This window comes from Gallinula chloropus (genome assembly GCF_964237585.1).
Source record: "Gallinula chloropus genome assembly, contig: HAP1_SCAFFOLD_179, whole genome shotgun sequence".
Taxonomy (NCBI): Eukaryota; Metazoa; Chordata; class Aves; order Gruiformes; family Rallidae; genus Gallinula; species Gallinula chloropus.
This window is the reverse complement of record NW_028168506.1, coordinates 36,337-49,640: the sequence shown is the minus strand read 5'-3', so window position 1 is coordinate 49,640 and position 13,304 is coordinate 36,337. Positions and strand designations below refer to the sequence as shown.

Here is a 13,304-nt window from a genome sequence, read left to right as displayed (position 1 = left end):
TTGCTGTTAAAGATGAGCAAATATGGGAGAGGGGCCAACTAAGGGACAAGTGAACGTTTGCTGATTCCTCCGATAATAGTTGAAATAGTACGAGGTTTGGATGAATGATCATCAACGAAATGCTTTAGAAGCTTTTCTGCTTGCCTAGACTCGATCAAAATAAACTGCAGGAGGAGGGAATGATTCTTTTTATGCTTGTACGAGTTAAAACAAAGGTAAAGTATTTTGAAGTTAATATTAAGCTTATTTTGTATTATGCTTTGCTTATGGAATGGAACGAGCGATCAGAGGAAGAGAAAGAAGACGAAGCGGATTTGGAAAACATCCTATAAAAAGAGTCTGTGACCACACTAGTGTGAAAGGAAACCATGTGCGAAATACATCTGACACCAGGGTCATCGATAAGGAGGAATGAAAAAGTCTGTTTAATGATTGGACAAGAAGACGAAGAAAAACGAATATATGAACTTTGCTTGGCTAATCACAAAAATGAATGAATAACTGGAAAATAGATTGCTTTGTTTATTAAAGAGTATAAATCCTTGTATCCTACCTCTCCACAGCGCGGAGTGGTGAGACTCAGGTCTCCTCCCGCCCAGCGCTGTGTCTTTCTCTCTGAATAAACTGCTGCTAAGCACACTCCCCGCGTGAGCGTCTCGCTTGTCGGTAACCCTGGGAACAGCGTTTCTTTCCCTTTCTCAGGAACAGCAGATCCTTGAAACAAACCTCTTGCTTCTCCTTCTTGTCCCTGTGTAACATTCGCTCTCAAAAACACCGACCTTCCTCTCCATCGTTTGCGTCGGGATGGGGCAACGCCTACTCCTACTAGTAAGTTACACAGGAGACTGCTCGAACAATGGCTCCATAGAGCCATGGCCTGGCATCTCACGGAGCCACTCCTCCACACCCCCCTCTCCCTCTCTCTGCAGCCGGCTGCCCCCGGCTCGGCACGGCCCGACCCGCCCTCCCGGCCCCTCCCGCCGGACCCTCCTCCCAAGGTAAAGCCCGGGCTGGGGGGGGGCGGTCCTGGCTGCCCCGGCCCAGCCGCTGCTGCATGGCTGGCTCTGCATGCGGGGGGGTCCGGGCTGCAGCCCCTGGGGGCACCCCCCCACCCCCACTCCTCCTCCTCTTCCTCCTCCTCCTCCTCCTCCCCCTCCGTGCCCGGAGCTGCCTCAGTGTCCCCGCTCTGTCCGCCCCAGGCCCCCCCTTCGGACAGGCCGCCCCCCCCCACACGCCCGCTGCCCGCAGACCCCGCGGCACCCGGCGCTCAGGTAACGGCGGCACCGGCGGCGCCGGCGTGTGGGGCAGGACGGCGTCTGCCCGGGCTGGGCCCCCCCGGGCAAGGGATGGGGGTTAGGGGACCCCCCCCCCCCTCCCCCCCATTGGAGCTCTGACCCCCCCGCTTTCCACACAGCCCCCAGGGCCCAGCAAGCCGCCCCCGCCCCAGCGCCCGCTGCCTTCAGGGCCCCCTGTGCCTTCGCTGCCCCCCAGCGAGACCCCCCCGGATCACCCCTATGTCACGGTGATTCCCTCCAGGTGAGGGGGGGGACACAGGCACGGCTGGGATGGGGGGGGGGCAGAGGAGGGATGGGGGGGCAGACACGAGATATGGGGGGGAAGGAGGAGCAGAGGGGTCTCTGCGGGGGAGACAGGAGGGATGGGGGCAGAAGGGGTTGGGGGGGACTATGGGGGGGGCAGAAGGGGTTGGGGGGGCTATGGGGGGACAGACAGGAGGGATGTGGGGCTGAAGGGGTTGGGGGGGGGCTATGGGGGGGCAGAAGGGGTTGGGGGGGACTATGGGGGGGACAGAAGGGGTTGGGGGGGACTATGGGGGGGGCAGAAGGGGTTGGGGGGGCTATGGGGGGACAGACAGGAGGGATGTGGGGCTGAAGGGGTTGGGGGGGGCTATGGGGGGGCAGAAGGGGTTGGGGGGGCTATGGGGGGGGCAGAAGGGGTTGTGGGGGGGCTGTGAGGGGGCAGGCAGGAGGGATGTGGGGCTGAAGGGGTTGGGGGGGCTATGGGGGGGCAGAAGGGGTTGGGGGGGCTATGGGGGGGGCAGAAGGGGTTGTGGGGGCTATGGGGGGACAGACAGGAGGGATGTGGGGCTGAAGGGGTTGGGGGGGGCTATGGGGGGGCAGAAGGGGTTGTGGGGGCTATGGGGGGGGCAGAAGGGGTTGGGGGGGCTATGGGGGGACAGACAGGAGGGATGTGGGGCTGAAGGGGTTGGGGGGGGCTATGGGGGGGCAGAAGGGGTTGTGGGGTGCTCGGGGGGGCAGGCAGGAGGGATGGGGGGCTGGGGGGTCGGACAGGGAGGCGGGAGGGATGGGGGCAGAGGGCTGCAGCGAGGGGGGGCGGGGCGGGGGAGCCGGGCTGCGCCCCATGGCCCCCCTTCTCCCCCCTCTCTCCCCCTCCCCTTCTCTCCCCAGGCCCGCGCCCCCCCCGCCTGAGGCCTGAGCGCGGCCCGGGACCGTCGCAGCGCCGGACTCCGGGGGGTGGGGAGGGAAGGGCCGCGCCGGGGGGTAACGGGGAGGAGTTGGGGGGGGGGGAACCACCACACAGGGGCCGGGACTACATCTCCCAGCAGCCCCCGCGGCGCCCACCGGAAGTACCGCCCTGGGCGCAGCAACCCCAGGTAGCCCTCCCCGCCCCCTTGGTGAGCCCCCCGGGCCCCGCCGAGGCAGCCCCCCCCCCCTCTCCCCCCTATCCGGGGGGCCCCGCGCTACCGGGAGGGTCGGGAAGGCAGGAGGTTGAGGGGAGGAGGGGGTGGTGCCCCCCCCGGGGGGAGCAGCGGGTTACCGGGTGCCCCCCAGGTGAGACCGAGGTGGGGTGGTACCCCCCCCCCCCCCCTCCGGGATGCGGTGTCGCTCGGTGATGCCCGGTGGGTTGGTACCGGGGCTGGTACCCAACCAACATCACCGAGCGACACCGCATCCCGGGGGGGGGGGGTACCGAGCCACCGAGCGCTTCTGGGCGTTACCGAGCCGGTGGGTACCCCCGGGGCGGTACCGAGCCCGTAGCAGCACCGGGCATCCCCCCGTGAGCCCGAGCCCCGGGGCGGCACCGGGCGGCACCGGCAGGTGAAGCACCCGGGGGTTGGGGGGGACACCCAGGCCGGTGGGTGTTTTGGGTGGGGTGTGGGGGGGGGTTCGAGTCCCTGGTACCAACCTGCACCTGGCCCCGGTACCGGCGGTGTGGGGCCGGTGGCACCCGGCACAGCACCGAGCCTGGGGTCAGGTGGGGCTGCTGCGGGGGGGGGGTGGTACCGGGCACCGCAGCCCCCCAAACTGCCCCCCCGCCCCGGATTGGGGGGGCTGCCCACGGGCTGTGCCGTGGTGTCCGGGCTGGGGTCCAGCCCCATCCCTCCTCCTGCCCTCTCCTCTTCAGGCACTCCCGAGCTCCGGGCTGGGTGGGACCAGGGGGGTGGGTTTGGGGGTGGGAGTGAGGGGGCTGCACCCCCCCACACACAGAAGGGGTCTCATCACCCCACCAAACCCGGCTGGGGTGGGCAGGTGCTCCCCGGGCAGCGACGCTGGGGTGGGGTGACAGGGATGGGAGCTGTGGGAACCCACCACCCATGGGTGCCCTGGGGATGGGGAGGTGTGGGGGGGGTGTGGGGGGGGCTTTTGGCCCTTCACGGGGTCAGGGCAGCGCCCCAGCCCCCCGGCAGCTCTTGGCCGTGCCCGGGCCCGTCCCGGCCGGCGTGGGGATGCTGTGAGTCAGCAGGGAGCCTGCGCCCCGTCCTGGCCGCTGAGAGCCCCCGGCTTTGGGGGGTGGGGGTGGGGGGGGGCAAGGGGGGGACCCCCAAACCTCCCAGCACCGCCAGCCTGGGGAGCGACGCTGCGGCCTCCGCCCAGGCCGCCGGAACCGGCGCTGGTGTCAGCGCTGCCGGTGCCCGTGCTGGGGGCACGAGGGGGCTGCAGCCAGTGTTGGGGTGTCCCCCCGCCCCAGCCCGTGGGACGGGGTGACCCTGCGGGCCCCGCAGCAGCTGGGTGAGGCGGGGGGGGTGCAGCAGTGCCGAGGACGGGCCCGGCTGGGAGAGGCGGGCGCAGGCCGCAGCCTGGGCAGGGGGCTGGGGGGCTGCTGCTCCGTCCCCCCCCGCCCCCCCGGGCAGGCAGGGCCCAGGCGTGTGCACACACATGTGCACGGGAGCACACGCGTGTGGGTGCCCGTGGCAGCGGCTGCTCCACCCCGGCCTGGCTGGCTGCTCTGTTTGCACAGGCGGGAGTGAGCTCACGCCATGGCAGCGCCCGGACCGGGGCTGGGGCCCCCCCCCTGCTCACCCACCCCCCCTACCCGGCTGGGCCCCCTCCCCTGCTCACCCACCCCCCACTACCCGGCTGGGCCCCCTCCCCTGCTCACCACCCCACCCTCGGAGCCCCCGTGCCCCCCACGCCAGCCAGCGCAGGGGTGTCACAGGGGGCAGCCCCCAGTCAGGTTGGGGGTGATGGCCATGAGGTGGGTGCCTGGGGCAGGGGGCTTCGTCGCCTTCCCCCCCCTCCAACCCCCCAGCCAAACCCATTCAGCTCCAGCAACCACAGCTGGTTGCTGATGATGCAGTGGTTCCAACTCAACCCCCCCATCCACCTGCTCCATGGGACAGGGGCGCAGTGGGGCATCCCACCCCATGGCCCACAGGACCCCCCCCCCAGTGGGACATCCCACCCCATGGCCCACAGGACCCCCCCCCCCAGCAGGGCATCCCACCCCATAGCCCACAGGCCCCCTCCCCCAGCAGGGCATCCCACCCCATGGTTCACAGGACCGCCCCCCCCAGCAGGGCATCCCACCCCATGGTTCACAGGACCCCCCCCCCCAGCAGGGCATCCCACCCCATGGCCCACAGGACCCCCCCCCCAGCAGGGCATCCCACCCCATAGCCCACAGGCCCCCTCCCCCAGCAGGGCATCCCACCCCATGGTTCACAGGACCCCCCCCCCCAGCAGGGCATCCCACCCCATGGCCCACAGGACCCCCCCCCCAGCAGGGCATCCCACCCCATGGCCCACAGGACCCCCCCAGTGGGGCATCCCACCCCATGGCCCACAGGCCCCCCCCCCCCCAGCAGGGCATCCCACCCCATGGCCCACAGGACCCCCCCTGTGGGGCATCCTACCCCATGGCCCACAGGACCCCCCCCCCCAGTGGGACATCCCACCCCATGGCCCACAGGACCCCCCCCCCCCCAGTGGGGCATCCCACCCCATGGCCCACAGGACCCCCCCCCCATTGGGGCATCCCACCCCATGGCCCACAGGACCCCCCCCCCAGTGGGGCATCCCACCCCATGGCCCACAGGACTCCCCCCCCCAGTGGGGCATCCCACCCCATGGCCCACAGGACCCCCCCCCCAATGGGGCATCCCACCCCATGGCCCACAGGACCCCCCCCCCCCAATGGGGCATCCCACCCCATAGCCCACAGGCCCCCCCCCCAGCAGGGCATCCCACCCCATGGTTCACAGGACCTCCCCCCCCAGTGGGGCATCCCACCCCATGGCCCACAGGACCCCCCCCCCCCCAGCAGGGCATCCCACCCCATGGCCCACAGGACCCCCCAGCAGGGCATCCCACCCCATGGCCCACAGGACCCCCCCTGTGGGGCATCCCACCCCATGGCCCACAGGACCCGCCGTCTCTCCCCCTCCATCAGGTTCCTACGGGACGACTACACCATCCAGGTGGCCATCAATGACTACCTGGACATCTACTGCCCGCACTACGAGGGGGCCGCGCCCGGCGGGCGGGCAGAGACCTTCACGCTCTTCATGGTGGATCTGGAGGGTCACCGCGGCTGCAACAAGACCCCCGGCGCCTTCAAGCGCTGGGAGTGCAACCGGCCCCGGGCGCCCTTCGGCCCCGTCCGCTTTCCGGAGAAGATCCAGCGCTTCACCCCCTTTCCTCTGGGCGTCGAGTTCCAGCCTGGGGAGACCTATTACTACATCTGTGAGATGGGGAGGGGGGGGGGGGGCGGGCAAAGGGGGTGGTCCTGAGGGATGGGGTTACCTGGGGATGGGTCTCAGCGGGGTTGGGTTGTGTCCTGAAAAAGGAGGGGGAGGGGTCTTTGAGGGAGGAGGTGGGCGGTGGGGGTGTGCACAGGGAGGGGGTGTATGTGGGGAGGGGGGTGTCCGGTTGCACATGGAGGGGGGGTGATGGAGGGGGGGTGGGTCGGGGGTCTGCGTGGCCCGGGGTGCGGCCGCTGTTGGCCGGGAGGGGGAGCCCCAGGCCCGGTTCTGGCCCGTGGCGGTGGGGGGGGGGGTCCCGTCTCGGGCTGGAGCTCTGGGGGGGACACCCCCCCCCCCCCACGCTGATCTGTCCCCACTCCCAGCTGTCCCCAACCCCGGGAGCGCCGGGCGCTGCCTGAAGCTGCAAGTCTCCGTCTGCTGCAGACACACCAGTGAGTCCAGTCCGGGGTGGGGTGGGTGGGGTGGGGTGGTCTGCACCCCCAAAAAGTCTAGGGGTTCCCCCTTCTCCTGAATCTGGGGCAGCCTGGTCCTTGCTGGGGACCCTGGTTTGCTCTGGAGCACTGGGGGGGGCGGGCACAGACCCCCCCATTCCACCCATCCTGACTCGGGTGGGTTTGTTCCAGCGCCGGAGCCGGTGACAGAGGTTCCCAATTCGCAGCCCCACGGGCGTGGGGGGCCAGAGGGTGAGTGTTGGGGTGGGGGTGGGGGGTGAGGGGGGCACTGGGGGGCTGCGAGGTTTGCCCTCACCTCTCACCCTGTCCTGGCAGAGCCGGTGCCCGCCCGGGACAGGGCGGCCCCGCTGCAGCCCCGCGCCCCATGCCTGGTGCTCGCGCTCCTCACCCTGCTCCGGATCTGACCCCGGCATCGCCCACGGAGGGGACACAGGTCCTGCTGCCCCACTGCCCCTTCTGGACTCTTCCTCTGCTGCCTTCAACCCCCGAGCCCATGGGGCAGCCCGGGCCACCCCTCACCCACCGGACCCCCTCCTCAAGGAGCCGAGCTGGGGCCAGGAGCTGCAGGCTGGAAGGTGAGGGGGGGGGATGCAGTGGGCTCCCAGGCAGCGGGTGTCCCTGGGGGCTTCGCCCCCCCTTGCCACAGCATCCCCTGATGGGCCTAGAATGAGACCTTTTGCTTCGTTAAGCGCATTAGTCAGTTAATAAACTAATTAATTAAATTAATCAAAATAAACATGAAAGTTGGCAGCCCTCAATATGCCAATGAGCAGAAAGCTGTGCGTGCTAAACGTGGGTGACTATAGGACTTGAATCTCCACCCAAGTCACGTTGAGCATCACCACCAGGAAAGCGTCTTCAAGATGAGGGTATTGAGGGTATTAAGGGTATTGAGAAAGCGACCACCTGGAGGGGGGAGAGAAGAAACTGAAGACCCCTGAAGAGGCAGTTGCTGGGCTGTGCTGCTTCTCCTCCACCCAAGACACAGTTACGCCGCGCGGTTGCGATTTCACCCCTTTGTTTTTGTGGTGAGAATACCCAGGGTGGTATTTCGCTAACATTTGGTTATAGTCTCAGCATTTTGTTAGAATCATAGCATTGTCATTGGCATTCTAGTCCTATATCAGTAAGTGCATTTATCAACAGCAATCGGGAACTTTTATATCTGTCCCTTTAATAAACTTTCTACTGGTTTCCGCTCTGTGAAGCTGTTTCAGTGAAAGTCCTCTGGGGGCTCTGGCTGGCAAACATTGACTCTGACATGTAGTTTTATATCTAATCCTTCAGACATAAATTGTTGACCAAGTCTGGAACTAAGACTGGACCTAGCTGCACCTTGGCTCCTCTCTCCGGAGGAGTTTGGAAAGCAAGGGGGTCCTTTCTGAACCTTGTGGCTCAGCACGATGGCCTCTGTCGGGCACACATCAGACACATCCTCTTGACGTGAGATGGGAAGGGGTAGCAACGTGTTCTGTGTGTTCAAAACATGTCCTCTTTTCAAAATGACTTCTGCAAGAGCAGAGAAAGACCCGCCAAGGGCCAACGCTCAAAGCCATCTCATGACTGCAGCATCCTCTTGAACATTTGGCAAGAGTAAGTTAAGAGGTCTGGTAACTTCCCTGGATTTATTGCTTGAGGAGCATGAGCATTGCAAAAGAGATGTCTTTCCCAGGATGGTCCTTTTGTGAATCTACTCGATGCATCTGTCTCCTCCTTGATTTAACCAAGAGTACCAAAAAAATGATTTCAGGCTTGATTTTTAGTGCTTCCTATGCAGATGACATGGCTTATAGTTGATATGGACAGCTGATTTAAAAGGGTTTCCTCCCATTCCAGAACAGATTAGGATTTTTCAGATAGTGGAGAAAAGAGTTCACAATTCAGACCAACACACAGCCTGGCAGCCAGGTTGGCGGGTCTGTATTTGGGACAAAAAGACTCAGACCCTCGTTCTCTCTGACTTGGCCCTGGAAATTAAACTGGCAGTTCGTTTTTCCCCCATGTTGATCTTGTTTGCGATTTTGGGGGGTACAAGAGGGTTCACTCTGGACTCAGCCTCACCTTGTGGTGGTTTGCAATTGCTGTCAGACGACTTATGGTCTTTGAGCTGAGCCATTGTAAAACCACATGTATGTTCTCGGCTTGCAACAAATTTTAGTCATTTCATGATGCTTAAGACAGCTCCAACATCAAGATGACACCCTATTAAAAACAGTACATCAGGCTATGCAAGCATGGCAGCTGAATTGGAGTCTGAGCTATTCCATTGTCTTTATATTCTGCTTCTTCCCTGATATGTACACACACAGACATAGAAACGATTTGCATTTACAGCTTTGCCATTCCATGTGTTTCTTACAGCTACAAGACGTTTTTTAAGAAGACAGCACAGATTTTGGGCTCTTCACAACACTGAACCAGGTATCCCCGGTAACGCCGGGTTTGCCTCCTGGAATCCTCCTGGGTTCATTCCTTCCTGTCCAAACTGAGGATCTTCACAAACCGCATTTTGAAGTATCTCACAGGAAGAGGAAATACCCGAATCATGACAAAATCGGTTTCCCGGTACCACTGTCTGAGGGGGGGGAAGAAGTAGGGGGAAAAATTCCTTTTCTTGGTGCTGCACTGAAGGATTCCAGCAGCAGCCACATCCCAGTGGTGTGGACAAGGGAGAAACCCCAGCAAAGGCACTGGGACATGAGAAGGCATCTTGAACTGTGTCCAACCCTAATTTCTGTTTTCTTGTGTGGAACACCACTCCCTGTCCGCTCTGGCAGATGAGGTTTATCTGATGGGCTCTCTGGATGAGAGATTGGTACCTGTATGATCTCTGGCTTCAGAATGTGCTCAGTAACTACTTCCTCTCTTCCCACCTTCAGCTTCTTGTATTCTTTTCACATCTCAGACTATGGGTACGGAAAGTTCTTCCATCTTTTGACTTTCAAGGATGCGAGGCAACACTGCTTAAAATTCCAGAGGCCTGTCTTTCCTATTCCATGAGCCCCTGGGAAGTCCATAAATGTCAAAGAAATGTTGGATTATTTATGTATTTGTTAGGTCTATGCTGTGTTTCTGAGAAGGCCTTGTGGCATTTGGTCAGTACATCTTTAGAAGACATAACACAGACTAAGAGCACTGTACATAGATCAAAAGAATTTTGATGTTTCCCATATTATGATCAATCTGTCTTGTTCTTGAGACATTATTGTGTAGAAAAAGCACTTTTCATCCTTTCCTTTGCCAAATTACTTTTTCAGCTCTTTGTGCCTGTGTGTGTGTTTTTAAAGGATCCTTAAGCAAGGATGTTTAGTGCAAGAAAGAACGAGGCTGGTCTTAGACTTTGTGGATTTCACATGATGATTTTTCTCTGAGTCAGTTCCAAGGCTTGAGTGCTCTGTTATAACACACACAAAGAGAAGAATCCCATCAGGATGATGCTTAAGTCCTTCAGTAGGATTCAGGTAAAGCTTTATGTCTGTATCATGATAGCTACTGTGTCTCTCTAATTGCATCATTAGTGCTCTCTAATGAATTGTACTCCCCACTGATGCTGTTTGACCATTCATACTCTGTCACTCAACTTCTGGCTAGTTTCAGGTAGGGTCAGCACCATCTACCCATGGTGTTTGAATAAGACAGTGCAGACAACAGCTCTCTTTTCAATCTGGGTGTCCCACCCGTGGATATGCCAAGCACTCTCTTGCCATGCCCTGCTGTGATCTCTCTGAAAGCCACACAGTGACCTCTCTGAAGCCACACTGTGATCACACTCTGAAGACACACTGTGGTCTCTCTGAAAGCCACACAGTTTCAACAGCCTTTGGATTAGAAATTACCTGTAGAGACTAGAGAACCCAATCTTGGTGTCAGGCAGTACCAGGGGCTCCCCCACCCCTATTCCCCTTGTTTTGACCATGGCCTGTATTTCACAGCTTAGCTGAATTTGCCTTATGGCTCCGTATTCCAATTGAATCGGGAACTAAAAACTAACACTCTCTCTGTTGATCTTCTCAGTGGTGGTATTGCCTGGGAAAGGAATTGGAAAGACAGAACCTGTCGCTTTTGTGGCCTGCACCAATCTTTCAGATTGGTGTGGCAAGGCAAAGGATTGCACGGGAACAGAGATCTGTGGTGTGCACAGGATGAAAAACCCTTGTCCACAGCTTGGCAACACACAGCATCACATAATGGTAGGCGTTGGAAGGGATCTCTGCAGATCATCTGGTCTAACCCCTCTGCCAAAGCAGGCTCTCCTAGAGCAGGTTGCACAGGATTGCATCCGGGTAGGTTTGGACTTGAGACGATGATGTTTGGCTAAGCATACTGCTGACTAATTCTTTTCCTGAAATTAAAAGCTAAGATGAGATTGTTCTCATCCTGGCAGGGGAGGCTGCTTTCCAAGTCTTCTCTGTGTTCAGTAAACATCCTGACATGTGGCCTGTCATCCGTACAGGGACAACAGGTTTTGCTGATGCCTGGATTCAAACCAGTAGCTCATGGGCATTCCAATACTTCAAACACATTGTGCTGCTCACACTACTGAGGAATGTCTTCTGAGATCTGGTGTCTCAGATAGTTAAAGCCAGTAAACTAGGAACTCTCATGTAACGAATTCTAATCACTTCTCTTTAGGACTCATCTGTCAATAGGCCCTGTTGTCTCTATGCATTTGTCCATCGACCTGTTGACATAAACAGCTTTCGCTCTGTTATTTACAAATCATTTTCTGACCCTGTTGCTCTCGTTTTGGAAAGTGCTGACAGCAGAGTGGACAAGATGTTGGTTTCGGTCAGATAATCAATGACAGATCGTTTATGCCTAACAAGAAGTAAATCACAACCCACTCAGAATGGTCCACTGGACGTTACTGGCCATTGGCAGTTATGGTGGCATGTTTATTCTCCACAGTCAGTTGTGTGCACAAATCCATCACTTGTTACTTGTTAAACAGGAAGAGCTGATACCACGCTACAAGGGAACAAATGTCCACTAATGCTTTAGTGCTGTTCTGTATTATTTTTAAAGCTCCTGGGCATGTGTTGGTTGCTTTGCACTCCAGACAAGGGATGTAAGGATGGATTGTCCAGATGATCATCACAGAATTGTAGGGATTAGAAGGGACCTCGAGAGATCATTGTGTCCAACCCCCCTGCCAGAGCAGGTTCTGCAAGAAGACAGCGTGTAAGCGAGATGTCAGGCAGCAAGGGAGAGAACTGTACAGGGGAATAAAGGCTGCCTCTAACATATTAGAGCCAGGGAAGTCCACTGATGGATGGCTTACTCACTTGGATGTCAGCACGTTCACCTGAGTGTGCATAACGTCTTACTGCTTTTCTAATGTGTTAATTCAGGACTAAGTTCAAGAATTCTAAGGTCAATTATTTGTGTTTTTCATTACTGTAGATAATAAATAAAATGGCTCCAAATGTCACTGAGGTGCCATTTTACAGAGTGTGAAGGTAGAGTACTGTAAGATCTGCAAGGGGGGGTGATAATTTTTGGCAACACAAGTCTGCAAGTGTGAAAGGAGTTCATGACTGGCAGAATTTTTATGATGCTGGCTGTAAGTTTATTAAGCACTACACTGCGTAATTTCTGTCAGCATACTGCACTATTTTCTGAGCCATATAGTAATATTGCTTTGAACTTCTACAGTGCCTTCCATTTCTGTAGCTTCCTAGAAAGTGTTACCCATGTTAATTGCCACGGCATCTCAGAGGGGTAAAGAAATAGGACTTTTAGCAGTGAAAGCGAAGTGACTGTATGTCTTGCTCTTCGTCTTGGCTTTTGTGGGAGCTGGTTCCTTGGGGCAGTATGCTTTCTGGAGCGTGCTTTGCTCAGTGAGGATGGCTGAGTTCTTTGGGCTGCTACAGTAATTAGCAAAAGCTCCTCCCAAAATAACAGTGTTGATCTTCTCAGGAGCTAGGCAGCGATAGTCAGGCCTTCCCTGTATAGTATGGCACAGCCATGCTTCCTCCTGTGACAGCTGATGGAGTCAGCTGAGGGTGGAACCCAGTGTCTGTGATTATATCAGCATGCACCCAGGGCGCCAACACTCCAGGGATGCTGAGCTCATCACTCTTCAGAAGCTGGCCAGAACTTGGAGATGAAGGCTGCAAGGGAAGCCCAGGATGCTGTAGGCCACCGAACTGGAGATTTCTCTCACTGGCCTCGCCAAAAGTACACACTGATGTCAGGATGCACGATGCCTCCTTAATAACTGCCATTTAGCTTGAGCACAAGATGAAGCCTGATTGTTTGTAGGAGTTAATTAGGAAGTGTCAGGCTTTCTAACGCAAAGCCTGTGAGCCCTGTAACTGTAATAGTGTGGACTGTGCTCTGCCTGCCTGCAATGCTTCTTGATTACCGGTTATCATCTTCTGCAGCGCTGTTCCTCTGTGCTGTGGCTGTGCTGCAGCGGTGGGTGTGGTGAGCAGACCCTATTTCAAATTGAGTACTGGGATTCCAGCTGGAATAGGCACCAACTGCTTTGTGATGCTTTGTTTCGAACTACAGAAACAACCCACCCGCTTCAGGATGAAACAATCTCACTTTCTTGTCGTGGCGGAGCAGGTGACTCGGTACAGGTGGAAAAAAATATGTCCCCTTCCACAGCCTTTCTTATCCTGTTGCCATAGCAGCTGCAAGTGAGGTTTCTGCAGAAGAGGACTAGGTCTTTCCAGCCTAGAGCAGTAGATCTGTTAGTTGCCACCTTGACTCGGTGTGAGTGCCCTGGCTCCCTGCCTGGGATGCACAAATACAGCTGAGGGCTCTCAGCCCTGTTGCCTGCTTCTCACAAGTGAACACTTCTGCTGCATGGAGCCAGCTTCTCATGTTACAGAGATGAGAAATAAGAGGGTTAGTGTTTGGCTTCTGTTTACCGTAGTATT

General features: G+C 58.3%; 1 protein-coding gene and 1 long non-coding RNA gene across 2 annotated transcripts; both read left to right on the top strand.

Annotated features, from left to right (window-relative positions):
• The first annotated feature begins 951 nt into the window (after nt 1-951).
• Nucleotides 952-2,491, top strand: LOC311204413. Its single transcript, XR_014618056.1, has 4 exons — nt 952-998; nt 1,200-1,271; nt 1,415-1,536; nt 2,427-2,491. It is a non-coding gene; the product is annotated as an uncharacterized lncRNA (long non-coding RNA).
• Nucleotides 2,492-2,853: 362 nt separating this feature from the next.
• Nucleotides 2,854-6,818, top strand: LOC311204411 (ephrin-A4-like; the record flags this gene model as incomplete). Its single annotated transcript, XM_084280841.1, has 5 exons — nt 2,854-3,077; nt 5,650-5,942; nt 6,325-6,393; nt 6,586-6,645; nt 6,730-6,818. 5 exons carry the CDS (start codon nt 2,854-2,856, stop codon nt 6,816-6,818), a joined length of 735 nt encoding a protein of 244 aa, XP_084136967.1.
• Between the last annotated feature and the right edge of the window lie 6,486 nt (nt 6,819-13,304).